Source organism: Trichosurus vulpecula, chromosome 2, assembly GCF_011100635.1.
Source record: "Trichosurus vulpecula isolate mTriVul1 chromosome 2, mTriVul1.pri, whole genome shotgun sequence".
Classification (NCBI taxonomy): domain Eukaryota; kingdom Metazoa; phylum Chordata; class Mammalia; order Diprotodontia; family Phalangeridae; genus Trichosurus; species Trichosurus vulpecula.
The window spans coordinates 1,095,808-1,122,454 of NC_050574.1; the positions used below are offsets into that span (position 1 = coordinate 1,095,808).

The 26,647-nt window shown below is 52.4% G+C and overlaps 1 protein-coding gene across 1 annotated transcript; it reads left to right on the forward strand.

Annotated features, from left to right (window-relative positions):
- The first annotated feature begins 2,017 nt into the window (after window positions 1-2,017).
- On the forward strand, window positions 2,018-19,992 carry LOC118835900 (NACHT, LRR and PYD domains-containing protein 3-like). Its single transcript, XM_036743195.1, has 9 exons — window positions 2,018-2,426; window positions 4,467-4,541; window positions 9,339-11,190; window positions 11,709-11,879; window positions 13,814-13,984; window positions 14,641-14,811; window positions 15,263-15,433; window positions 19,060-19,230; window positions 19,378-19,992. The coding sequence occupies exons 1-9, from the start codon at window positions 2,144-2,146 to the stop codon at window positions 19,502-19,504; spliced, it is 3,192 nt and encodes a 1,063-aa protein (XP_036599090.1). The 5' UTR covers window positions 2,018-2,143; the 3' UTR covers window positions 19,505-19,992.
- Window positions 19,993-26,647: the final 6,655 nt, after the last annotated feature.

Below are 26,647 nucleotides of genomic sequence, written 5' to 3' on the forward strand. Positions count from 1 at the left end.
CCACTCAACTTTGTCTTCCACCAGCTGTTTGACTCGGTTCTCACTCCAGAACGTAGTGCTCCCTTGGAGTGGGGGTGGAGATAGCCTTCTGGCTTCCTTTTCTGTGTTGTCTTTCCCTTGAGACTGTGTAATAGCAATTTAGATTTGAAGATCTTTCCCACCCATTAATAGGCCATATGACCTGCTTATGGCACAGGAAGCCTAAGTTACACATGGTGGGAGGAGCTTCTAGACAGGAAAAGCTGAGAGACAGAGAGAGAGAGAGAGAGAGAGAGCACAGTTATGGCTGCTAATGGCCACTCTCATGATTGTCAGAACTGGGCAGGCTGACTTAGCTGTACTGTGAGTTTGTTTTGGGGAAGACCCCAGCAGGGGCTCAGAGAGGTTTTGGGATGGCGAGGCTCCAGGCTGTGATACGGTGTTTTAAGTTCCTTGCTGTTATGATGAAGTGGGCTGACTGGCTGTGGGAGCTGAACGTTTGGTTATGGGTATGGTTCTCTGGTGTCTGAATAAGTGGTACACTTCTTTTACCTTCTTTGTGGAGAGTCTCTCGTACTTTGCAATACAGAACTACACAGACATATTCACGATTATCCTTGATGGTGTTTATTGCCTTACTGATACAGACTGTCAGTTCCTTGAGGGCAGGTACTGTCTTTTGTCTTTCTTTGTATCCCCATCTCTTAGCACGGTGCCTGACACATAGTAGGTGCTTAATCAGTGTTTATGGACTGACTGTTCAATAGCTCACAAGCCCACATTGGTGTGCTTCCTGCCATCATTACCAGTAAATATCGATTAGTCTGCCAGAATAAATTAGCTTTTAGAAAGAAGTGGTATAAGATTATTTTTCATGAAACATCCCCCCAGAAGTCTGTGGCACCATCTTCCACAAGTATATACAGAATCCAGGGGAAAGTGGGCTCCAGCTGAGTGTCCGTGAGGCAAAGGGGTCACAGCAGCTCCTGGAAGTCCTGCTCCATTCCTTAGGGTGCCCCCTTGGGCAGGCATCACATTTGAACTCAGGTCTCCGACTCCAGGCCCTTGCTGCTCCACCTAACTGCCTGGCACATGGTGGTGCTTAATAAGTGCTAGTTGACTAGTGTAAGGTGTTAGGGGCTTGTTCACATTTGGTTGGCACACGCATTTAGGGTCAAGATTGTCAGCTGATGGGACCAATGGAGCTGGCACAAAGTCAAGATGTTCACACCTAGTTAACAGGAGGGGTGTTCTGACTGGCTCTTACATTGGCAGCAAGCCTGAATCTGGGCCTCTGAAACCTCCCTCCATCACCCTGCCCTTGGGGGTGGGGGACAAGGATGGAATTAGGAAGTTAGGGGCTGGGGGGCCTGGACAGTCACAGGGGGAATTTGGAAGAGGAGAAGGGTCAGGGAGAGGACATGATTGCCATGCCAAATCCCTCTCCTCCTTCCTTCCCTTCCCTCCTGTGATGAAAACCCCCAAGGAAGAAGCTTGTGGTTTCTAGTTAAGCTCCAGCTAAGTCAGGCAACTCTCTTATTTCCAGGGCTGGCCCCTGGGTCATGAGGAACAGAAACACTTAAGAGGAATCTGGACCCCAGGCCTTCCTCCGTCCTGCCCTAGCCTGCCCCACAGGGGAAGCTGTGGTGGTGGAGGGTGGGGAGCAGCCGCTGTGATGAGAGGAAAGGAGACAGCTGGAAGCAACCTCGGATGTTCCCTAGGCTGACCCTGTGTTTGACAGAGGAGGGAGAGCCCCACTGGCCCCCCCAGTCTCATCTGGAGCCCCTTGAGGTTGCCTGAGGCAGAGAGAGGGGCTCCTCTGGGAGTGGGCTTGGGCCAGTCCCCTCAGAGTGACTTCCCCTCCTCCTTGTTTCCTTCCCCCTCAGCTCCTCTCTTCCTCTTCCCCTCCTCTTGTTCTCCTGGCCTCTCTTCCTTCTCTTCTCCTCACCCTTCTCTTTCTCCTTCTCCTCCCCAGTCCCTCTTCTGCTCCTCTCTATCCTCCTCCTCACCCCCTCTTCTCTTCCTTCTCCTCTTTCTACTCCTCTTTCTGTTCCTTGACCACCCCTTCCCTAGGAAAGGTGGGAAGGAAGGAAGAGGGGGTCCTGTGCCCTGCACCCTGTGCCCTCTCTCTGTTCTGGGTCCAGGCAGCCCACCAAGGCCCCGGATGATGGAGAGCAGTGTGTGCAGACTGGCCAGGTACCTGGAGGAGCTGACCACTGAGGAGCTCAAGAGGTTCAAGCTGGCTTTGACAGCCTGGGGCCACCAGGACTCTCAGTGGGCCCGGATCCCCAGGGGCCAGATAGAGAAGGCAGACTGCCCGGACCTGGCTGTGCTCCTGGTCACTCACCACGGAGCTGGAGGTGCTTGGCAAGTGGCCCTTCAGGCTTGGGAGAAGATGGGCCTGAGGCAGCTGTGGGAGCAAGCACAGAAAGAGGTCCCACCCTCGGGTAAGGCCTGCGGACCCCCAGGTCTCCTGTCCTCCCCACTTTCCCTGCTGGTTTCATTCACACCTTCACTCTTCAAGGGCTGACTGGGGACAAAGCCCTGGAGGGGATGCTGGGAGAGACAGGCAGCAAACCGAATAAGCTAACATTTAACAGAGAAAATGTAAAGGGTTTAAACCCTCGCCCTCATAAGCCCAGGCTGGGAAGGCAATAGTTTTGTCTTAAAGATCTTGTTGGGGAGGGGACACAAGGAGGGAGCCTGACCACTCCCCAGGAGTCAGAGGTGGGACAGAGCTTCCAGAAATCAGGAGGAGAGAGGCCCTCCTCTGGGTTTGCCTTGCTGGACGATTGCCTTCTGTTCTGGGAGTGCTTCCTGAGAGGAAGGGAGCCTGTGGGGCTGGGGTGTTCCCAGGGAGGAGAGGAGCCTTTGGGGCTAGAGTCTTACAGGGGAGGAGGGAAGCCTGTGAGGCTGGAGTGCTCCTGGAGAAGAGGGAACCCTGAGGGGCTGGAGCGTTACAGGGGAGGAGGGGAGCCTGTGGGGCTGGAGTGCTCCTGGAGAGGGGGTAACCCAGTGTGGCTGAGGTGCTCCCAGGGAGGAGGGGAGCCGTGCCAGTGAAGGGGCCAGAGTGCCTGTCACAGGGGAGCCAGGCACACCACACCTGGAGGAGATTCAAGGTGGAGGGGGGATGTCACCTTCCCCAAGGAACTGCAGGGGAGGGGTGGGAGAGGCCTGGTCTGAGGCTTCTCCTCAGGGTCAGCCATCCATGATGAGAGAAGATTGGAACAGAAGATTCCAGGGAGGATCGAAAGACTGGGAGCCAGAGGAAGCTCCCAAACTGCTCCTGGGAACACACAAATAAGGCAACGGGCCTGGCCCAGAGTCATCTCAGGAGTTAAGCCTCTGAGGCAGAATTGGAACCCAGACCCAGGATCTCAGATGGTTGTTCTGGGTTGCCTTTCAGGAGATGAAGGAAGCATTGTCCTTAGGACCTGTTCTGCTTGGCCCCTGAGTCAGGAGAGGGGCCTGGGCTGCCTTGGGGGGTGAGGGGCCCTCCCAGCTAGAAGCCGGATGATCTCAGGACAGGGAGGTTTAGCAGAGATTCAGTCTCGCTCAGGGAAGGCTACCTTGTCCTGGGACATTCCACCCTTTGGGACAAAGTCTGGCTCTTCTGGGAGTCCCAGGTTCCCTGTGCTGGGCTGCCCCTCCCACCTCTTTGGGGTTCCCCTCTGCATACTCCGCCATGCCTGGCTTCCCCCCGCCCCGACCCCCGTGACTAGTGGGGCCTCCCCAAGCTGGGCACCGCTACACCTGGGAGGAGGCCAGAGGGGTGTGGTGATACGGAAGGGAGCTGCACCCGGCAGGGTCGCCCTGGGGGTCCTCAGTGGACTGGACCTCCCCATGCTCCCCCAGGCTGGGGAAGAATGGGGGCCCCTGAGGACAGCCCAGCTAGGTTTTGCAAGCGATGGGTGCTCAGTTACTGAGGGGAGTGGGAGGCCCACCCGGTGAGAGGAAGAGAGAACTCGGCCTGGAGCACAAGTGGGCGGGCCAGCCGCAGATAGGGAAAGAGAGGCCGATGCTTGGGCAGAGCTGGGGTGCGGGATGCCCTTGGGACGGAGGGCCTGGTCCCTGCGCCTATGCGGAAAGGTGCCCCGCTTTACAAGGAAGGCACCGAAGCTCAGTGTTGTGGGGGGACTTCCCCAAGGTCACCGTCTCCCGGTCATCTCCCTCCCCCAGCTCAGTGTCCCACTGGATAGAGCCACAGGCCCCAAGTCAGGAAGTCCTGAGTTCAAATCCAGCCTCAAGTGCTTACTGGCTGTTTATCCTTGGGCAAGGCACTCCACTCCGTAAGCACCTCTCAGAGCTATTGGGAGGGTCGAATGAGATAGTCATATTTATAAAACCTCGGCTCAGTGCCTGGAGCCATGAAAGCCGTCCCATGGCCTTGAAGGCTACTCGGGCCTGGGGGGTGGGGTGGGGTGGCCAATGCTGGGGCCAGCTCCAGGCCTCCAGCCAGCCAACCCTGCGTCCTGTCTCTGTCCCAGATGCTGCTGAGGCCCAGGGTCTGGATGCATGGTTGGCAGAAGAGGAGGTGTCTACAAGGTCAGAAGGAGAGTCAGGTTGGTCCCAGCACTGGGAGGCTCCGGAAGGCTTAGGATGGGGTGGGGGTATAGTCCCAGTCAAGGTGGCTTTCAGTTGGGTCCAGATATCAGTTCACTGCCTTCCCTGGCCTGGCATCACCTGTGACCTGGTATAGATACTCACTGGGCTTTCTCCCCAGTTTGAGCCCAGCCCAGAACCCTGAGGCCCAGCACAGGCCCCCCTGGGCCCCAGCACAGGTCCTCCCTGGGGCCCAGCGAAGACCCCTGGGGCCCAGCACAGGTGTCCTTGGGGCCCAGCACAGAACCCCCGGGGACCCAGCACAGCCCCTGGGGCTCAGCTCAGATCCCTGGGGCTCAGCATAGACCCCCCTGGGGCCCAGCATAGACCCCCCCCCCCCCCGGGGCCCAGCTCCTCCTCTGCTCAGCCCCTCCCACCAGACCACACTGCTCTCTGGCCCATGTCTGGTGAAAACTTTGGTCCAAAGAGGGAGAGGCTGGGGGCACTGGATCCAAGAGTCCACATAGGGAACTAAGTGTGAGAAGACTGGAAAGGGAGGAGGGGGCAGGTGATGAAGGGCTTTGAAGGCCAAGCAGAGCATTTTGTATTGGATCCTGGATGATAGGGAGCCAATGGAAGTTATTGAGGAGGGGGTGACTTGGTCAGACCTGCATCTAAGGAAGATCTCTTTGGTGGCTGAATGGAGAATGGGCTGGAAGCAGGAGGAAGAGACCTGAGACAGGCAGGCAGTCCCCACCCCCCCAACAGTTATTGCAATAGTGCAGGTGTGAGGGAAGGGGGTCATGTCAGAGGAGAGGAGAGGTACAGGTTATGAATGTAGACGTAAGGTGACAGCAGACTGTAAGTGTGAGGTCAGTGGAAGTGAGGAGTTGAGGACAGGAGCCTTGGTTACTGGAAGTATGATGGTGCCCTCACCAGAAGCAGGAAGGTTTGGAAGATTCATGGATTTGGGGAAAAAATCCTGAGCTCTGTTTTGGACTTAATGAGTTTGAGATTCCTATAGGATGTCTGGTTCAAGATGGCCAAAAGGCATTTGGTGATGTGAGCCTGGCACTCAGGAGAGAGTCTGGGCTTGGATCTATGGGTTATCAGCACAGAGATGGTCATTCAGTCTATAGGAGCTGGCGAGGTCTCCCAGTGAAGTAGGATAGAGAGAGAAGACAGGAGGGCCAGGAGCCTGAGGGACCCCCACAGCTAGTTTTGAATGGCACTCTCTCAAAGGGGACTGAGGAGAGGTCAGACAGGGAAGATTCGAGCCAAGAGAGATCAGTGTCACAAAAATCTACAGAAAAGAATGACCAACACAATCAGGAAGGGAGAGGATTGAGAAAACAACATTGCATCTGGCAACTGAGAGATCTCTATTCACTTTGGAGGGGGCATTTTCGAGTCAGACCGCAGAGGGTTTAGAAATGAGTGATCAGAGAGGAAGTGGCTTCTCAAGGAATTTAGCTGAGAAGGGGAAGGGAAGAGGGGGTGGGGAGAGTCACAAGAAGGGCTGGACCAGATGGAGGACAGCAGAGGCGTGGAGACAGGGGCAAGCAGGGAGAGACTGAGGATTGGTGAGAGGGGGCAGCCTGCTGAGGAGAGCCTGTGAGGAGGGTGAAGGCAGCCGATGCTGGGAGCAACCCATGGTGGGTAGGGAACAGAGAGTTAGAGGCATTGGTCTAGGAATGAACAGTGCTCAGAAATCTTTGGCTGAGTGCATCAGTGTTTGTGGGAGAGCCTGCAGATGAGGCCAAGCCAGGGACCTGAGTACCTAGCAGGCTTGAAGAGAGAGGGAGAATGGGTGGGTTCCATCCCTGTGGAGCACCGATGAGCCCCACAAAGAATGACACTGGCTTCCTTTTAGAAGACAAGAAAAGACCTGATTTACATGGAAGTTATTCCCGAGTCGGTTGTCTGTGCACAGTCAGGCTACTGCTGCATCTGAGCTAAGAAAATAAAACACCCAAGAAGGAGGGGACAAATCGGGTAGAGAGAGGGGCTGGGCCTTCAGGTTCCTGGGGGTAGAGACCCCTGGTGAGCACCTTCTCTTCGTCTCGGAGGCTGAGGAAGTCATGACCTGCCAGGGTCATGGGGCCAGTATAGGTCAGAGGCAGGACTTGAACCCAGGACTTCCTAGCTCTGAGGCAGAGCTCTCTCCTCCATGTTACAGTGTGAGAGATTTACCCCTGAATTATTTTATCGAGTTATTGAAAAAACAGGAATAAGAAATGGACGAAAGAAATGACATAGACACTGACTAATGATTTCATCCAGACATTCAATGTAGCCTCACTGATGCATAAATCTGGGTATCCAGCCCTACCCTCTTTCCTGAGCTTCAGCCTCCCATCACCCATTGTCATCTGGCCATCTTGAACTGGATGGCCTGGAGGCATCTCAAATTCCTCAAGTCTAAAACAGAATTCATTATCTTTCCCCCAAACCCTTGAGTCTTCTCTACTTCCCCAGGGCTGTTGAGGGCACCATCATCCCCCTAGACCCCCACAGACTCCCAATCTGTCATTGTAGACATCACCCCAATCCCACCCCCCCAACACACATCTAATCCATTGTCATCTCATTATTTCTACATTCTGAAAGCTCTCCTGTATGTCCCCTTCTGTCTCCCGACACTGCCCCCACCCTGGTGCATGCTCTCATGAACTCATGCCTGGACTATGAAACTTAACAGTCTGCTTGGGGTGGGGGTCTGCCTGCCTCAGGACCCTTCCCACTCTAGTCCATTCTCCATTTAGCCACTAAAGTGATTTTCCTAAAGCGGAGATCCGACCATGACATCCCACTGCTCAAATGGATTTCAGTGGCTCTTTATTGCCTCCAGGGTCAAATACAAAATCTGTTTGGCTCTCAGAGCCCTCCCTCACCTGCCTCTGGGCTTTGGGCATTTGCTCAAGTTGTCTGTCCCCCCTGCCTGGAATGTCCTCCTCCCTTCCTCCTCCTGGCTCCCCAGATTCCCTCCGGACCCAGCAAGAATCCCACCTTCTGCACGAAGCCTTTCCCGATCCCTCTTAATTCTTATTAATTTAATAACTTATGTTAAATTTATATTAATGTAGTAATATATTAAATTTATATTAATGTAGTAACTTATATTAAATTATTAATGTAATAACTTGTATTAAGTTTATATTAGTGTAATAACTTATTTTAAGTTTATATTAGTGTAATAACTTATATTAAATTGATATTAATTTAATAAAAGTTGTGGGCTCCTTGAGGGCAGAGACTGTCTTTTACCTTTCTTTGAATCCCCAGTTCCTGGCACATAGTAAATGCTTAATTATGTTCATTGACTGTTTGACTTAATGACTGGACCACAGCTCCACAAACAGTATATTAATGTGCCTGTTTTTTTTTTGCTTTGCCCCTCCCCCAATGTGTCCAGGAGTGTGTGCGTGTCAATTCTGCCAATCTGTTAAGTACGAGGCAGAACTAATTTGGAGAATTCCACTCCCCCTCCCCCCACAACTACAAATAACTTGGATTTCTCACTTTGATAACTGCTGGTTCATAACCTTGAACCATTCATCAATGGGAGAATGTCTCCCATTCTTATAAATTGGAGTCAGCTCCTAATCTATCTTGGAAATGAGACCTTTATCAGAGAAACTTGCTGTAAAATTTTTCCCCAGCTAGTTTTTTCCCTTCTAATCTTCTTTGCATTGGTTTTGTTTGTGCAAAATTTATTTTATGTAACCAAAATTGTCCATTTTATCTTTTGCAATCTCTATCCCTTATTTGGTAAATCAATCGATAAATATTTATTAAGTACCTACTATGTGCCAGGCCTTGTGCCAAGCACTGGGGATACAAAAAGAGGCAAAAGATAGTCTCTGCCCTCAAGGAGCTTACAATCTAATGGAGGAGACAACATGCAAACAAATATATTCCAAACAAGCCATTTACAGGATAAATAGGAAAGAATTAACAGAAGGAAGGCATGAGAATTAAGGGGAGCTGGGGAAAGCCTCCCATAAAAGATGGGGCTTTAGTGATGACTCAAACGAAGCCAGGGTTATGAACTCCCCCAACGTCCAAGAAAAAAAATATTAATATTGAAAACATACGTGGCAATTCGGGCTCAAGTCTGCTAGAAACAATTGAATTGAACATTGATCTGCATCCAAACCAGGTCTAGCTTGAACAGAGAAATGTCTACACTTACATAGTCTCCCCAACGTCTTATGTGGCTGCCCTCAGACAATCTGAGGAAACACTTAATGGAATTTTGAACAAGAAACAGAACGCAATGTATAAAAATACAGTTTAGGTGAGCTTTGAAGAACGGTTCAGTAGCCAGGTCTCCTTCCCATCCCATCTTGGACCTGACCCCTAAGTCCACTTCCCTAGTAAGCCGAGTGGCCTCTTCCATGGAGAGGATGGGGAGGCAGAGATGGGGATAAGCAAAGGCTGATTCTTGGTTGGAAAAGGTTGGGCACCACCCTTAACACATATCCCTGAGAAAGGCCTTTTTGTTCTCTACTCATCACCCCCCTTTCTATTCCAAGGATTTTGGAAAGGGCTTTTTAGACCAGGAAAATATTATTTCTTAATATTTCTGAATGGAAGAGCTTTTAAATATGCTTCCACATACTGCCCATAATTCTGAAAGGTACTTTCTTCCTTACTTCCAAAACCTCATTTGGTTTTGATATCCAGGTCATCTATCCTGTTGGATTCCCTTATCTTAGTGGAGGGTGAATTAATTCAGGATCTGAATTAATCCAAGACTCCTTCCTTCTCTTAGCCATCTCGCAAGTAACTCATTCTTCCTGCCTCTGAATCAGGTTACAAGGAGAAGTACCACAAACAAGTGAGGAAGAAATTCCAGGTCCTGGAGGAAAGAAATGCACGCCTGGGTGAGTGGGTTTACCTGACTCACCACTACACTAGGCTGCTCCTGGTGAGGGGCCATGCCAGCCCTTGGAGCAGAGAGAGGGAGCTGCTGGCCTCTGGGGGGCTGCATGGGCACCTCAGGGAGGAGCGTAGAAGGCCCATTGAGCTTGAGGCTCTCTTCGATGCTGACCAAGGGGAAGGAGTCAGCGCCCCAACTACCGTAGTGCTGCAGGGGGTAGCAGGTATTGGCAAGACCACCCTGGCCCGGAAGGTGTTGCTGGACTGGGCATCGGGCACTCTCTACCCTGGCCAGTTTGACTATGCTTTCTACGTCAACTGCCGGACTGTGGAGGTGGCAGCCCAGAAGAGCCTGGCAGAGCTGCTCTTGGGCTGGCTCGAGAGCACTGGCCCAGCTTCAGGGGCTGCCCCTCTGCCCGCCATGCTGGCTCGGCCTGAGCGCTTGCTCTTCGTCCTTGATGGCTTCGATGAGCTTCTCTGGGGCGCTGGGGGGCAGGAGGATGGGGCCTGGGTCCCAAGGGAGGAGAAGCAGCGGGTGGATGTCCATCTGAGGAGACTGTTGGGAAAAAGGCTGCTCCCTGAGTCTTCCCTGCTCATCACCACGCGGCCCATGGCACTGGAGAAACTGCAAGCACTGCTGGAACAGCCCCGGGTGGCCGAGGTCCTGGGCTTCCGTGCTTCGGAGAGAAAGGCCTATTTCTACAAGTACTTCCCAGACCCGGGGCAGGCTGAGCGAGCCTGGGCCGCTGTGCAGGCCAATGAGGTCCTCTTCACCATGTGCTTTGTGCCTCTGGTGTGCTGGACTGTGTGCACTGGACTACAGCAGCAGATGGAGAGGGGCGAGGCCCTGGCCCAGACGGCACGGACCACCACTGCCATCTACACTGCTTTTCTCTCCAGCCTCTTGCATCCAGACCGGCACAGCCCGCCCAGGAGCCGGCCTGCTGGCCTCCGGGGCCTCTGCTCCTTGGCAGCCACTGGACAGCGGGAGCAGAGGCTTTGGTTCCGGGAGCAGGACCTGACGCGCCACGGGCTGGACTTGGCCACCGTCTCCACCTTCCTGCACATGGATCAGTTCCAGCACGAGGCCGAGTGCGAGGGCACCTATAGCTTCTTCCACTCTACTTTCCAGGAGTTCTTCGCTGCCCTGTTTCTGGTGCTGCAGCAGCCTCAATGGCCCTTCCATCGTCGCCTGCGGCAGCTGTTGAAGGGCCCCTCCAGTTTGGAGGCTGACCTCCCCCTGACTGTCCGCTTCCTCTTTGGGCTCTCAAGCCGGGAGAGAGCTGGCACCCTGGAGAAATTGGTGGGGGGCCCCGTCCCCCGGGGGAGCCAGCATGTCCTGCTGAAATGGATCCGGGTGCAGGCAGCCCAGTGCCCCGGGAGGACAAAGACCCTGGAGCTGTTGTACTGCTTGTTTGAGACCCAAGAGCCCGAGTTCGTCCGGAGAGCCATGGCCTGTTTCAGGGAAGTGAAGGTGAGAGTGTGCACCAGGATGGATGGCCTGGTGGTTGCCTTCTGCCTTCGAGGCTCCCAGAGCACCCTCACTGTTGAGCTGGATGGTCTGGGATCTGGAGCTGCAGGCCTGGACCTCCCAGAGCTGGGCCTTGCTGATCAGGAAGCTGGGACCTGTTCCTTAAAGGATGTGTGCAAAGACTTCTCCTCTGGGCTCTGGGTACGAAGGAGTCTTTGTGAGCTGGGCCTAGGAGAGGATGCCCTGGGGGATTCTGGAATGAGGTGGCTGTGTGAAGACCTCAAGCGGCCCAGGTGCCCATTGCAATCACTCAGGTAAGTCCTGGCTGGCTTCCTTCCTTCTCAGCAATGGGGTGGAAGTGGATGAGGGGAATGTCTAGGCTTGGCCTCATGTGATCCTGGGCATTTCAATTTCAATTCTGGCTCTCAGTTTTCTCATCTGAAAAAGCAGCTTTGGAATTGCTGATATCTAAGCAGTTTTCCAGCCCTGATATGCCTCATTTGCCAAGGGACTCGGCTTTGAGCCTTATGTGACCATTAGCCACCCTATGGTCTTGGGTAAAGGGCACCCCCCTCCCTGGGCTGCATTCTGATGTTCTGACATTCTGGGATTCTATCTTTTGGGGCTAGGGGATAGCTGGGGAGGGCAACAACATATGACCAGGAAAGGGGCCTTTTCTCCCAGGGCTTCCCAGGGACACCCAATGAGCCAGCGTCCAGGGTCAAAGGGAGGGAGCAAATCACTCAGCGGTATCTCTGGTTTTTGGTGGACTCTTGCCTGAGACAGGGGAGGGGTGTGTGGAGAAGGGCTGCCAACAGGGGCATTCTCACAGGTTGCTGAACTGCTGGCTTACTTCAGATTTTGCTGGGAGCCTCTCCAGTGCCCTTAGCATGAGTCAGACCCTGACAAGGCTGGATTTGAGTTACAATCCCCTGGAAGACCAGGGAGCAGCAGCGATCTTCAGGGTACTGGAACACCCCAGCTGCAAGCTTCAGAGTCTGTGGTAAGAGCCTCACATCATGTGCTGGGCCACACAACACCCCGCCTCTTCCTGTTTTGTCTTTTGCCAAATCTCTGCTTTCTCTGACTCTTCTGCATCACAGAAGGAGCTGTCCCTCCTGCTTTCCAGGACTCATCTTTTTTCTTGTACCTGGAGTCCTCTCCTCTGGGAATAAAAAATGAGGTCAGAAGCTCCATAGTAGGTACTTAATAAATGTTGATTAATTGGATGATCAATTGACAGGTGGGAAATGTAGGATTTACTGCTCTCACCTATACAAACTGAGGACATAGTATGTGTTAAATAAACATTTACTGATTGATTGATTGAAGATTTGGAACTTGAACCTGGAAGTGATAGGGAGCTACCAGTGTTTATTGAGTAGGGGAGTGACATAGTCAGACCTACTCTTTAGGAAAATCACTTTGGTGACTGAGCAGAATATGGATTAAAGTAGGGAGAGACTTGAGGAAGGTAAACCCCTCCCCTTGCTCCAGCAGCTATTGTAACAGTCCAGGTGTGAGGTGATGAGGGTCTGTACCAGGGTGGGGGCAGCATCAGAGAGAAGGAGCATATTGGAGAGATGCTGCAGAGGCAAAATGGACTAGAGATTCCCCAGAGGCGAAACAGACCAGAGATGCTGCAGAGGTGAAATGGACCAGAGATGCTGCAGGGGTGAAATGGACCAGAGATGCCACAGAGGTGAAATGGACCAGAGATGCTGCAGGGGGTGAAATGGACCAGAGATGCTGCAGAGGTGAAACAGACAAGAGGTGCTGCAGAGGTGAAATGGGCCAGAGATGGGGCAGAAGTGAAATGGACTAAAGGACAGGCAGAGGCCAAATGGAACAGGGATGAAATCAACAGGCCTTAGCACCATATTGGATCTGGGGGTGAGAGGGAGTGAGGAGCCCAGGGTGACTCCTAGGTTGGGAGATTGAAGGACTGGGAAGATGGTGTTGCCTTTCACAGTAGAAGGGAAGGTAGGAAAGGGGTAGAGTTTAGAAAGAAAGATAAAGAATCTGGCTTTGGGCATGCTGAGTTTAAGATGGCTATTGGACATTCAGTTGGAAATGTCTGGAGAGGGAGAGGCATAAGGGACATTTTTCCTTTTACATTTGCTGAACTGTATTATGCAAATGACCTTACGACTGCTTCTGAGGAGACTCCAAGGAGGAGCTGCCTGTTCCCCAGTAGCACCTGCCCTCAAGAGAGAAGACCAGTGCCCTCCTTTTGGGCACTTTCCATGCAGGTGTTTTAATCTTATTTTATAGACGAGGAAGAAGAAGGGACCAGTGCAAATGTGTCATACAGTGAGTCTCTCAGCTTTGGAACTCAAACCTCTTGTCTGCGCCCCTTTGGCACTGAGTTTCTGGGCTCTGCCTCCCAGCAGGATCTTGGCACTGGACACATTCAGGCCTCCAATGGCAAGAAAGCTTTCCTCTATTCCGGAGTTCTTAAGACCATGTTTCTTGCTGTGCAGAAATCAACAGCAGCCTGAAATGGCATTGGAGTCACAACCAGAACCTGAGACACCCATGGCCTCTAGAGCCTCTGGACTTCAGCCTAGTAGGGACCAGGAACACCCAAGAGCGGACTTTCCCTGGCTGAAAAGGAGCTGTCGAGAAGCAGCCAGTTGGCTCGATGGGCAACTCACTCACCTGAGAGTGGGAAGAGAGCTGAGTTCAAACCTACCTCAGACAATTCTGAGCTGTATAACCCTGGACAAGTCCTTTACTTATCTTTTTGGTCTCAGTGTTCTCACCTGTAAAATGGAGGTGATAATGCTAGCACTCACTTCGAGGGTTGTTGTGAAGCCCAAATGAGACATGAGCAATGCGCTTAGCAGACCTGAGAATCCTGTTTAATTGTAGCAGCGGCTGCTGCTGCAAAATGATGAACGTTTGTTCCTCGTTTTTTGTGCGTCTGTCTCCTAGTCTGAAGAAATGCCACCTCAGCGAGGAGTCATGTGAGGGACTTGGTTCTGTCCTGGGCATCAGCCAGACCCTGCAGTGGCTGGACCTGAGCTTTAATGCTCTGGGAGACCAAGGCGTCGGGCTGCTGTGTTGGGGCCTGCGGCAGGCCAGCTGCCAACTGCAGACACTCAGGTTAGTCTGTGGAAGCCATTCCTTTGCCCAGGGCCCCTATCAGGGGGTCCTACCTGGCATGGAGGCTTGTTGGCAAGTGGCATGGTAAGAGTGAGTTCCCCAACCCTAGAAGTATCCCAACCCAGGTTGGAAGGTCCCTCTCCTGACTCCTGGGATGGGGGGCTTCTGCAGAGAGCAGGAACCACTGTAGTTACTTCCAGGTCTGAGGTGATGGACATGAGGACCTAGAAGCTTCAGCAGGTGGAGGATTTCCTTTCTTAGGAGGTCTTGGGTGGGCTGGCTTCTTCATTAAGTTGTTTGGTGATTTCTTTGGGGAAAGAGCACCCCTAGGAAATACACTCTCTCCACCTGCTCTGCACCCGAGGACCTTGGAGAGGGAAAGTCAGTGTACCAGGGTCCTCTAGCCAGTGGAAGTCAGAGGTGGGACTTGGGCTTCCTGACTCAGAGGCTAGGGCTCTAAGCACCGAACCACACTGTCTTTCACTCTAGCAGCTTCAGCTCAATGGAGTGATTTCCCCATCCCAGCCCTGCTGGGTGGCTAGCAAGGTGGTGAAGGGTTATGAGAAAACTCTTCTGCCTTGGCCTCTGACCTGGGGTGGGAGGTGGGGAGGGCCCAGGCAGAAACCCCCAGGGACCCCTGGCAGTTCCCTGTGTAGGTTGGGAAATTGCAGCCTCACTGGCCAATGCTGCCTTGACCTGGCCTCGGTGCTCAGCCTGGGACCCAAGCTGCTCTGGCTCCACCTGAAGAACAATGCCCTCGGAGACTCGGGCTTGCAGTGGCTGTGCCAAGGCCTCAGGGCCCCCCACTGCAGGCTGAGGAAACTCAAGTAAGATGAGCCCCCCTCCCTCTTTTCTTCCCTCTGCCAAGGGGCAGTCTTGGGCACCTGGAGAGGGAAGGAAGGGGCTGGGATGTGTGACTGCCTATGGGAGGGGGAGGAGAGGGGAGGGGAAGGGAGGAGGGGGCTGGAGCCCATGTGACTGCCCATGGGAGTGGGGGATTTGGAAGGGGCCCTGGGCCAGTTGGCCAGGATCCCTGCGATTGGGAGCAGAAGCAGCCTCTGGCATGGTGCCTTGGAGTGGGAGTGGAGGATGTCCAGGGCATTTGAGTCCCCGCAGGCTGCTTGATGCCCTTCCTGCCCCTCACTCTGAGGGCTGAATGGTCCTAAGACCATCACTCAATGCCAGCATGGAAGAGATGGGGTGAGGGGGGGGAAAGGGGCATCCCTCTGCTCTGCCCCTCCCGCCCCCACTCCAGCACTTGTTCACCCCCTCCCCCAGCCTGGTCAACTGCCGCCTCACCGCTGCCTGCAGCCCCAGCATCTCCTCTGTCCTCAGTGTTCCCAACAGCATTGAGTTCCTCCTCCTCAGTGGCAATGACTTGGAAGACATGGGGATTCGGGAGCTGTGTCAGGGCCTGAGGCACCCCAACTGTAGAGTGTGGGAGCTGAAGTAAGTGATCTCCATCTTCCTCAGGTGGAATGTGCCCAGCTTCTTCCTCTGAGGCTCCTCTGACAAAGACTTGAGGTCCCTCTCTCCACCTGCCTTCCTCTAGACTCATCAGTGAGGCTCATGGACAGAATGTAGATTCAAAAGACCTGGCTATCAGACACTGGCCCTAGGCAGGTCAGACCCAGGCGGCTCTGGGCCTGAGTGTCCCCATCTGTAAAATGGGCTGTGTCTGTGTAGGGCTTTGCAAACCTGGCAGTGCTGTGTCCTGGCTGTTGGGACCATTCTTTCTCTGCCTCTGTGAGGTTCTGCCCATTCTTGGTGCTGGATGTTCTGAGGCATCTCTACAGACAAGCTGCATAGGGAGGGCCTTTGGACTTCAGTCTGGGATGGTAGCGGTGTGCTAGGCTCCATCTAGAGGTGGCCTACCTTCAGTTACAATGACCAGATCCAGTGGTGTAGCCCTATTACCCTTTTCTGTGGCTCCATGAAAGGATGTCTCTAGTTTAAGAGGGATCCTGTGAATGGTCTGCTCATGTTTTCTCTTCAATGCTCTTCCTTGTTTTTGGTGAGGAAGGTTCATCTTTCCAGAGATGCCAGAGGGTCATGTCTTCTGGGCTTCATTGACATTGCAGGGGCCAAATCTATTACAATCCGTGTTACAGTTCTGAGAGTGGTCACCTAGACTGAGATGGCATAGGAGCTAATTACTTCTAACACACTTTTGCTGTTTAGATTTCAGGATGCCACTGAATCACTGGACATAGGCCGCCCCAGTTTGGTCCTTGATGTGGCTTGTTTAGGGGATACCAAGGGTTTGTAGTAATCTCCTTCATCTCTGAATCGATAAGTCTTTCCATGGTGGGTGTTCAGAATTTTGCTTTTCCCTGGTTGTGCCAAAGACTTTATGGTACTATGAGGTAGAGGAGCTGCTTCTGGCAGGGACCAGACCTCTCATGCTGTCCCTGAGCCTTCAGGACTTTATAGGACAGGCGGACATGCCATACTCAGTTCTATTCACCTGTGGTGACCATAGATTTAGTGCTGAGCAAAACCACCCTAGTCTCCATCCCTCCTTCCCTTCTCCTCTCTCTCCTCTGTCTTTTTGTCTTTGTCTCTCAATTTGTCTTTCCCTATTCTCTGTCTCTCCTCTCTCTCTCTCTCTCTCTCTCTCTCTCTCTCTCTCTCTCTCTCTCTCTCTCTCTCTCTTCCTCCCTCCCTCCCCTTTCTCTGTCTCTGTGTCTGTCTGTCTCTCTCCTCTCCTCTATCTGTCTCCCTCTTTCTGTCTCTCTCTTTGTGTCTCCTAATTTCTTAATTTCTCATGCCCCTTCAGGACAGTTTGTGAGCAAAGATGAATTGCTTATTTTGTATTTTGTGCTCTGTTGACTCCCCCTATCACCCTAACCTTTTGGCTTCTCCTCTGGGAGGCTGAGGATTGGTATTTCAGGGGATTTGATCTGGTACGTCATGCCTTCATCTGAGCACAATGAGGCACCCCTGAAGCCCCACACCACCCTATTTCAGTCAGTCCCCTCTTTATCAAGGGCTTACTATGTGCCAGGCACTGAATGCTGAGGACAAAGAAAGGTTAAAAAATCGCAAACAAATAGGGGCAGCTAGGTGGCGCCTGGAGTCAGGAGGACCTGAGTTCAAATGTGACCTCAGACACTTGACACACTTACTAGCTGTGTGACCTTGGGCAGGTCACTTAACTCCAATTGCCCTGCCTTCCCCCTTGCAAAAAAAACCAAACAAACCCCAAAACAAATAAACCATTGTCCCTGCCCCCAGGGAGCTCACAGTCTAGTGAGGGAGACAATATATAAATAATGAGGTGCATAGGACATACATTTAGATGTGATTTTAGCTGAGTCTAGAAGGAAGTCTGGGAAACAAAGAGGTGGTGATGGGGAAGGAGAGCATTACAGGCATGGAGGCAGCCAGTGGGGAGATGGTATGCACTGAACAAGGAAGAAGAGCACGCCCAGAGGAATAAGGTGTAAGAAACCTGGAAAGGGAGAAGAGGGTTAGGTTTGAAGAGTGTTGAATGTCAAGCAGAGTGTTTTATGTTGGATCCTGGAGGCCATAGGGAGCCACTGGAGTATACTAAGTGGAGGGAAGTATGTGTGACATGATCAGACCTGTGTTTTAGGAAAATCACTTTGGTGACTAGAGGATGGATTAGAATGGAGAGATACCTGAGGCAGACAGACTCCCCACCTTCCTCCCAGCAGCTATTACAGTAATCCAGGTGTGGGGTGATGAGGGCCTGCACCAGGGTGGAGCAGTGTCAGAGGGGACAAGGGGGCCTATTAGAGAGATGCTGCAGAGGTGAAATCGGCCAGAGGTGATGCAGAGGTGAAATGGACCAGAGATGTTGCAGAGATAAAATGGATCAGAGATGGTGCAGAGGTGAAAGTGACCAGGGATGCTACAGAGGTGAAATGGGCCAGAGGTGATGCAGAGGTGAAATGGACTAGAGATGCTAAGGAGGTGAAATCGACAGTCATTAGCAACATATTGGATGGGGGTGGGGTGGGGCGGTGAGAGTGAAGAGTCCAAAAGGACTCCTAAGTTGGGAGCCTAAGGCACCGGGAGGATGGGGGTGCCCTCCACAGCAATAGGGAAAATAGGAGGAGGGAGGATTTGGGGAAGAGATGAGTTTTATTTTGGACATAGTAAGTTTAAGATTTCTATTGGACATCATTCAGTTCTAGATCTGAACACAGTTCTTCCTGTTCAAAGCTTAATTAGCACCTTTGCTGCCTCTAGGCATATGTCTTACTTGCATTTGCTGGTGTGAGTGAATAATTTTATAATTTTATTTGCTTTTTTTTTGGTGGGGGGAGGGTTTAGGACTATGACTTGCTAAGTATGTATGGAGATCTCCCACAGAGATCTGTGGGAAGAGTCTATGTTGCTTCTAAAAACTTTTGCCTTCACAGTTCAACGTTTAGGCCTTTTAAGCCATTAGACTTTGACTGAAGTCTCCCTGCCTTCCCCACCCACCCACTACACACACACACACCCCTTCTCCTCCACCCCAAATGACGAGCAGGGAGAGAGGTGCTGTTATCATCCCAGTCTTACAGATAGGATTCTGAGACCCAGAGGCATGACAGACTCCTGGGTGTCTCCTAGCTGGGAAGGGAAGTCAGGTACTCCTGTCTCCCAGCCTGGCACTCCAGTTACTGCCCTAATCCCCACCTTCTTCTTAGGGTCAGATAGCTTCACCAAGAAAAGGAACCTGATGGCCCAGGACGGGGGAGGAGGGCAAGAGTCTGGAACCAGGATGGGAAGACACGAGGGTTGGGGCATTTAATAGAAGAAGTCTAAGGATGCTTCAGATTCATTTCATAACCCTAGACAGGTTCTTTGTGGCTGTCTCCAGTAACCTCCTCCAGGACAGGAGGGCCCTTCTAGTTCTGCTGTGTCCAGAGGTTGGACATTCCTTCTTTCCCTACCTTGCCCCAAATTCCTCTCTTATACCCCCTCCCTTAAGCTCCTCCTTTCCCCTGGGTCCCCATCCATCCACCCATCCTTCTCTCCCCCATGCTGCCCCCTCTGTCCCTCCCCCCAACCCCAGCCTCCCAGCTCTGCCCCCAGTAGCCCTCTCCTTGCCCCTGCAGGGTCCAGATGTGTGGGCTCACCTGGATGGGCTGTGAGGCCCTGGCCTCCACGCTGTGCAGTTGCCCCAGCCTGAGACGTCTGGACCTCAGTGACAGCTCCCTGGGGGAGGAAGGCACGAAGTGGCTTTGCTGGGGCCTGAGGCAACCCAGCTGTCGGCTGCAAAGCCTCAGGTGGGTGTGGTGAGGGCGGCCTGCTGAGGTGGGAGTGCAAGGGGCACAGCGGGTGGGACTGGGGGTGCCCATTGGGAAGTCCAGAGTCCGGGGACTTGGTTTTTCACCTGAGGCTCTCCCTCTGATGCTGGCTCTGAATCTCGGCAGGTTGTTCAGGTCGGTCCTGAGCGAGGCAGCCAAGGCTGAGCTGGAAGCTGTGGCCAGAGCCAAGGTTGGCATGGAGATCTCCTACCAGAGTAGCGGTTGGAGTGGGTTACACTTCATGGAGTGCTGAGCCTCCTCTGATCAGGGGCTGAGCAGACGGAGCAGGAGGAGGTGGCCTTGCCTCTCCCCGCCCTGGGTGAATGGGTTTCGGTGTCTCTGAAGTTTGGACTCCTCTTGTTTGGCTCCCCGGGGTAGGATCTCAGAGCCCCCAGCTGCCTTTTGTTTCCCATCCCTCTCCAGGAGCTGTGGCTCCCTATTACCTCCAGGATAAAGCACAATGGCCAATGCAGATGGAGGTGAGCATTTGAACCCCAGAGGCATAGACCTAGGGTACCTCTACATCAGTGGACAAGAACCACCAACACAGCCCAGCTCCAAGGTGGAGGAGCCTGGCCCCACAGAAGAGATGGGACAAGCCACATACGTTGCTTCTTAGCAGAGGTGGAGGCCCATGTGTGTGAAACAGTGTATTCAACACCAGATTTTTTTTAATTATTTATCAGTCTGCTGAAAATATTTCCTACTTTTCAAAATTCCTTCTAGTAAGGAGTGGCTGTCTGGGAGGCGCAGAGTGGAAAATGTAGGCGATATAAAAATAAAACAGCAATAAACCTGATCTTTTGAAACAGGTCTAGAGTTCGGGCTACCCCAGTTTTTCACCCCCGAGATCTCTCCCAAGTAGACAAGGTGGGTGAAGAGAAGGCAACATGAGCCCCAGGGCAAGGACATGGGCTCTCACAGCCCCATTCCTGGTCCACCTGAGCCTGAAGGCTGCTTTGCCACAACCTCTTATCTGTAAAATAAGCCACTTTTTATGTATTTCCTTCCCTGGATCTCACAAGAAGCCTGGGAGGTGGGTACTTAGGGAGGGAGCTGAGGCCCACGGAAGGCAGGGTGGGGCTTGCCAGCTCTGCGGTCACCCTCTCTGTGGTAGGTGGGCTGGCCGCCCGGTCAGTCTACAAGCATCCTTCCAGATCGTTATGGGGCTTCCTTCTTCCTTCCACAGATTGCCAAGGGGAGAGGCAGTGGTGGGGGATCCTTAGGAGCCCCTTGGTCTCAGGTGGCAGAGTGCAGGGTGGGGTAGAGTAGGGCCCTAAGCCTCGACCTCAGGCCCCCAGCCCTGGCAGGGCCAGACCCTGCTCTGTGGGAGCAGAGACTGGGAGAAGGAGCCTTGGGCCCTAGTGCTGGGCCAGTCTCAAAGGAAGGCAGGCATCTCTCCCAGGGCCCTGCCTCCAGACAGCCTTACCCCTCTAAGGATGTCATCGTCTATCTGGGAAATGTGTCCAGGTCACTTTTGAGCCTTATGCTGGAGGACTTAACTCATTCATCTGTGCCACTGCCCTCCTGGGGCCCTACACACGGTAGAGGCTTAGTCACAGCTCACATGAGCTGCATATAATGTGCGCTGTGGGCTCCATGACTCTTCAAGTCTCTTTCTTGCTCTCAACATGTGATTCTGACCCACCATCATGTCCCATTTCCTTAACCCTGCTTCACGGAGGGGGGACCTATGTGCACACCCAGTGATGACCCAGATGTGGGGGCAAGGGAGATAACAGAGGAGAAACAGGTGGGCAGTCCCAGGGTGCCACTGGGAGCCTGGGCTTGGAAGCCTTGCTGGCCTCCAGCCTGGGGCAGGTCTGTGGAAGATGATACCAGAGAAGGCTGGAACCTGGGGAGGTGGCCTTAATGAGATTATAGGCTCTACAGAGGAGCGACAGGAGGTGGGGGTGGACAGGAGCGTGTGTGTGGAGGGAGCTGTTCAGTGAGGGAGATTTCCAGGACAGGAGCCTTTTCTGGGGGGCATCTCCCAATGATCCACACCCCACAGAGCTAACCTGGGGTCCCAGGGTATGGCACTGCCCCCAATGACTGATGGGCTGTCCAAGACACCAGGGGCCACAGTGTCGTCCAAGAGATCTGGGCCTCACCTCTCAGTGTTGGCCCTTTAGGAAGGACAGTGCTCATCTGGCAGACCCCAGAAGGCAGGTCCACCTTTTGGACTGGAGGGTACAAACCTCCAGGATGGCAGTCAAACCCTGAGCATCTAGGAAGCACTCGGGAAAAAGGCAGCTGGTGGGGCAGCAGATACAGCTCTGGCCCTGGAGTCAGGAAGACCTGAGTTCAAATCCAGCCTCAGATACTTGCTAGCTGTAGCACCCTGGCTAAGTCACTTAACCTTTGTCTGTCTCATTCTCCTCAATTGGCGATAATGATAGCATCTACCTCCCAAGGCTGTTGCGAGGATCAAATAAAATCTTTTTAGCTGCTTCTTTTTAGCCCAGCACGTTGTAGATGCTTGATAAATGCTCATTCCTTTCCCAAAAGGGGATTCACTGGAACGGCAAGGGGCTCCAGCTCCTTTGGAGAGTAGAGGAGAAGCTAATGGAGATTTGGGAGCTTTTTATGCTTCTGTATTTGGTTATAGGCTCTTGGGAGTCCCATACTCCTCCCACATATTCTGTGGTCCTCTGAGGAAAGACTGTCCTATACCTGTTTTGCATTTGCTAACGTTAGCGTTTATACAGGAACTAGAGGCTTTGTCAGTTTTTCTGGAGGAGCTCCAGGTGAGGACAGTAAGCCAAATAAAGAGATAATGAGTCCCTCTGGTGTCAGCTTGGTTTAAGTGAGCCCAGAGAATTTGGGAGTGTCCTGGGCCATGGATTAAATAATCGTCATGTGGGGGAAGACTACCTACTGGTGGAATTGAGAAGGTGGTGCTTGGGTTGAGCCTTGAAGGGGATGGAGGGATTGCAGGTCTGGGGTGGGGGGTGGCTGGTCCTAGTCATGCCTGTGCTAGAAAGCCTGAAGCAACATTGTATCAGCTCAAGCCTAGAGCGCCACCTGGTGGCAAAGGCAAAGACTGCATGTTCAGCAACATGCCACCTCACCTCATGAGAACTTGGCAATGATGACCTAGAGTATGTTCCATGAGTGGCTCCTAAAGAATCATGATCATCTCAGCCCCAGGGTAAGCATGCCATTCCACAGAAAGCACTACGTAAATGCTGAGTGATCATACGAATTGTGTTCATTTGCATACAGCATCCCAAGAACACATCACGAGATGGATGATAAGCAAAGACAGTGGCAGTGCCCCTGGCCCCCTCCCTGGAGATGCAGCCTCAAGCATGTGGGAGAGCTCATGGGATGGGATGGCCTTGAATTGTCCAGGATGGGGCTAGTGTGGACGGGTCATAATGGGCGTCCTTGGAGCGTGTTCCCTAACCCATGAAGTCACAGCTCCATTGGCGTATTGGGTGGGATATTTCTCACAGGGGCTGAGTCCCAGATTTGGCCATTTGGGGGCACTCAGGGCTCTGTGAACTTCCTTCATTTGTCTGTGACTCTCCATCTAAGGAGGGCAGACAGTAAAGACATAATGTCCTCCTTGCCCACAGGCTGTTTTAGTGACCCCACCATGTCCCAAGGAAACTCATCATTGGGAAATTCCATCCTCTAGCAAGAGCAATCAGCCTTGGTACTCTGGTCATCAGGATCTTCTCGACCTCTGATTGGAGGGGGGAGCTGTACCACTAATTAAGTTGGGACTTTCTTTTACTGTTTTCTCTTTTAGCACTTATTTCATCAAGTGCCCTTGAAGAGTCTGGCCTTTGTTTCTTTGATTAGATCAGGAGTCATTGACTTGTATATGGTGGTACTAGGGATCAACTTTCCCACATCCGAAATGGGATTTTTCACTGTTCTTTGTTTGAGTGCTTTTCAGCTCTGAGATAATCCAGTAACCCTGGGCTCCTGAGACTGGTATGTAAGATCCGAGGCTGGTGTTTGACTATTGGGGCTCTCACTTACTACAAGAGTGGCATGTGACTTGAAGAGACTCTGGGCAGCCATTAAGAGCCCCCCAGCTTGTAAACTCGGGTGTTGGGACTTTGTTAAACCCTGGTAACTACGCATTGAGATTTGAATCAGACAAGGTCTGTCTGTCGATGTTTGTAATTTATTTGTATTTGCCCTGAAGTTCAGGGTACTGGCTTTTCCTCCTGAGCTAAGTGAATGATATTTGTATGTTGGATTAAAGGGGGTTGTTAACCCCTCAAAGTTACTTTCCTTAGTGAAGCAGATCAAAGAACCTGTGTTAGTGGCCTTCTGTGTGCTGGCTGCTTTTGGTTTTACACAGCCACAGTGGCTGCTAGCCAGATTGTTGATACAGGAGCCATAAGAGATGGAGAGATGGGACAGATACCTCCTTATCCTTCCCATGCCTATAGGCTGCACTCATCCATGCCCCCTTGATGGGTATCCTTCTTCCCCACCCCTCTACCTCAACTGTTTTCATAGTTGTGATCCACATTAGCTTGTTTGGTTGTTTCAATCATGTCTGATTCTTCATGACCTCACTTGGGGTTTTCTTGGTGAAGGTACTGGAGCGGTTTGCCATTTCCTTCTCCAGCTTAGTTTACAGATGAGGAAACTGAGGTAAACAGGGTTAAGTGACTTGCCCAGGGTCACACAACTAATAAGTGTCTGATGCCAGATTTGAACTCAGGAAGATGAGTCTTCCTGGTTCCAAACCTAGTGCTCTCTCTCTCTCTCTCTCTCTCTCCATATATATATATATATATATATGTATAGTGATGACACCACCTAGCTGCCCTAGCTAGCACACAGTAGGCATTTAATAAATGCTTACTACTGACTCTTGTAGTTTTTAAAAATGAAAAGACAACATTAATGTTTTCAGCTTCTCATGGTAAGTTTCAAAAGTATTCTCTGAAAACTCGTGGAGAACAGTAATATTAAGAAGGCTCCTTAACAGCAAGGCTAAGCCAGTTTCTCTTCGGGGTCTAGAGAGGAGCGCTTTAAAGGCAGTCTGCAGCCTTTGGTCCAGGCTTCTGGGCTGGGGTAAGACTAAGGAGGGTGAGAAAATCCACCTAGAAGGGACCTGGCCTGGGTCAGCAAGAGACCAAACAAAGTCCTTTGCAGAGGCTTCAGAAGCAAGCTAGGGACCAGTGAAGAGGGAGGAAGGGAGGACATCCCCCAGCCTTTATAAAGGCTATGGCTGGAAGGACTGGAATCAGGAAGGACTTTCACTTGTTGGGTGGCTCAGCTTGTATCAATTGTTGGAGCTATCTTCCCCCTCCAGGTGCTGAGAGCAGCTGCTGGCATCAGAGACAGGGGCTCATCAGGTGGAATAGCAACAGCTCCCCCCACCAAAGTCTGGAAGGCAGGCAAGGGCTGGGGAGAGCCCCTCTTCAAATCAAGAGGTCCTTGGTTACCCAGGGCTCCACACAACCCTGCCTTATTCTGCTCCCCACTTTGTGGTTTGTCTCTCACAGGGCTAAGCTCCAACTAAAATGACCCACCCCCCACTCCCCCCAGGGCGCCTCCTGAGCCTGATTCTATGTAAAAAACTAGAACCTGGTGGGCTTTCAAGTGGAGCCAGTGCAAGCCAGCATGCTGCATCCTAGCCCAAGGCAGTCCTGCTTTGTGGTTTGACGTTCCCTTGGTCCACGAGCCGAGTCAGCATCAGATTGAATTCACACTGCTTACTTGTACTTCTCGGTGCCGGTAGTAGTAGTACTAATAGTGGTAGTAGTGGTTACAAGCAACATCAGCCATTAACAGTATTAGTAGTAGTAGCAGCAGCAGTAACAACAAGAGCATGGGCTTCCACCAAGCACTCTGGTCACCTTTCAGTGGGGAGCGTAAATATGTCTAAAACGGCGCTCGTTTATGTAGCAGCTTTGAAAAGTGCGTTACAATTCTCATCTCCTTTGACCTGGCAGGGGCGGGCCATTATTATCCCCACCTTATAGGTGAAGGCTTGCCCAGGGTCATACAGTTACTGAGCGTCTGAGACGGGGCTGGAACTCCGGTCCTGCTGACCCCAGGCCTCATGCTCTGGAAGTATAAATAACAAGGAATGAAGGCGCTTGAATTTCAGGAAGGAAAGACATTTGGAAGTGTACCAGGCTCTGGGCAGCCCGTCCTGCCTCCTGCCTTGCAGCATTTGGGGTAGCAGATCCTGACAACAGCGAAGGGGCAGAGAACCAGCTAGTTAAAAGAAAACTCAGCTTCCTGCTCAGTCTCTCTGGCTTCTGTTCTCTAGGTTACCAGTTGTAAGGAGGAGTGGAGGAGGGCTGGCCTCTCTCTAACTCAGCATCGTGGCAACTGCCTCTTTCCCCTCCGTGGGGAGTGGGGAACTTAGGGGAATTTAAGTATAGGTCCCTGAAGGGCATATCCAGGCTTGGAGGTGGCCTTGTGAGCTCTCAGGTCTGAAGTTCTGGGTCTCTCTGGGTTGGAGCCAATTGGCAGCAAGGGAGGATTCAGCACCAACTATCTCGGCAGGCAGATGAGGATGACGATGAAGGGCTCAGGCCGCGTCCTACTGGTGGAGTTGTTTGGACAGTGCAGAGCCAAGGTGAAATGGTCCTGAGGGCTTCATGCTCCCCATCGGCCTCAATGCCAATGGTTCTAAGTGACTGAATCATGTTATGAATTGTTCCATTGACGCCTGTTGTGACTCTTAGGGTTGGCATGTCTTTTGTGTGTTGTAACAAGGCCAATGGCACATCTCTGTATCTGTCTCCCTCTCCCCTCCCATCCTTTCCCCCTCTTTATTCCTCATTCTCTTTTCTCTCCTCCCTCTTTCCCCTCCCCCATCCTTTCCCCCTCTTTATTCCCCATCCCCTTTTCTCTCCTCCCTCTCTCCCCTCCCCCAATCCTTTCTCCCTCTTTATTCCCCATCCCCTTTTCTCTCCTCCCTCTCTCCCCTCCCCCAATCCTTTCTCCCTCTTTATTCCCCATCCCCTTTTCTCTCCTCCCTCTCTCCCCTCCCCCATCCTTTCCCCCTCTTTATTCCCCATCCCCTTTTCTCTCCTCCCTCTCTCCCCACCCTCCTCCCCCGCTCCAGTCCATTCTCCATTCAGGGATTAAAGTGATTTTCCTAAAGTACAGCGTTGACTCCCCTAGTCTATAGGCTGCACTGCCCCCTCCAGAATCTGTTTCTTCTCTAAGCCCTTCCTTAGGGGGCCATTTAGTTTCTTCCCTTTTGCTTCTCCCACTTTACACCCCCCAGGCTTTCACCCAGGTGCCACCCCCCCTCATCTCCAGGCACTTTCTCTGACCATCCTGCAGGCCTGGAGCCCTCTCCCTTCTCCTCTCTGACCACTGACCTCCCTGGCTCCAATCCCCTCTCCAGCAGGAAGCCCTCCCCTCCCCCTGCTAATTCCAATGCAGTCACTGTTCT

Excerpts from the sequence above, each read along its gene's own strand:
- LOC118835900 (XM_036743195.1), top strand. The coding sequence starts at position 2,144 with ATGATGGAGAGCAGTGTGTGCAGACTGGCCAGGTACCTGGAGGAGCTG. Across the intron at positions 11,880-13,813 it reads TGCAAGCTTCAGAGTCTGTG|TCTGAAGAAATGCCACCTCA; the intron begins GTAAGAGCCTCA and ends TCTGTCTCCTAG. Across the intron at positions 14,812-15,262 it reads TGCAGGCTGAGGAAACTCAA|CCTGGTCAACTGCCGCCTCA; the intron begins GTAAGATGAGCC and ends CCCCTCCCCCAG.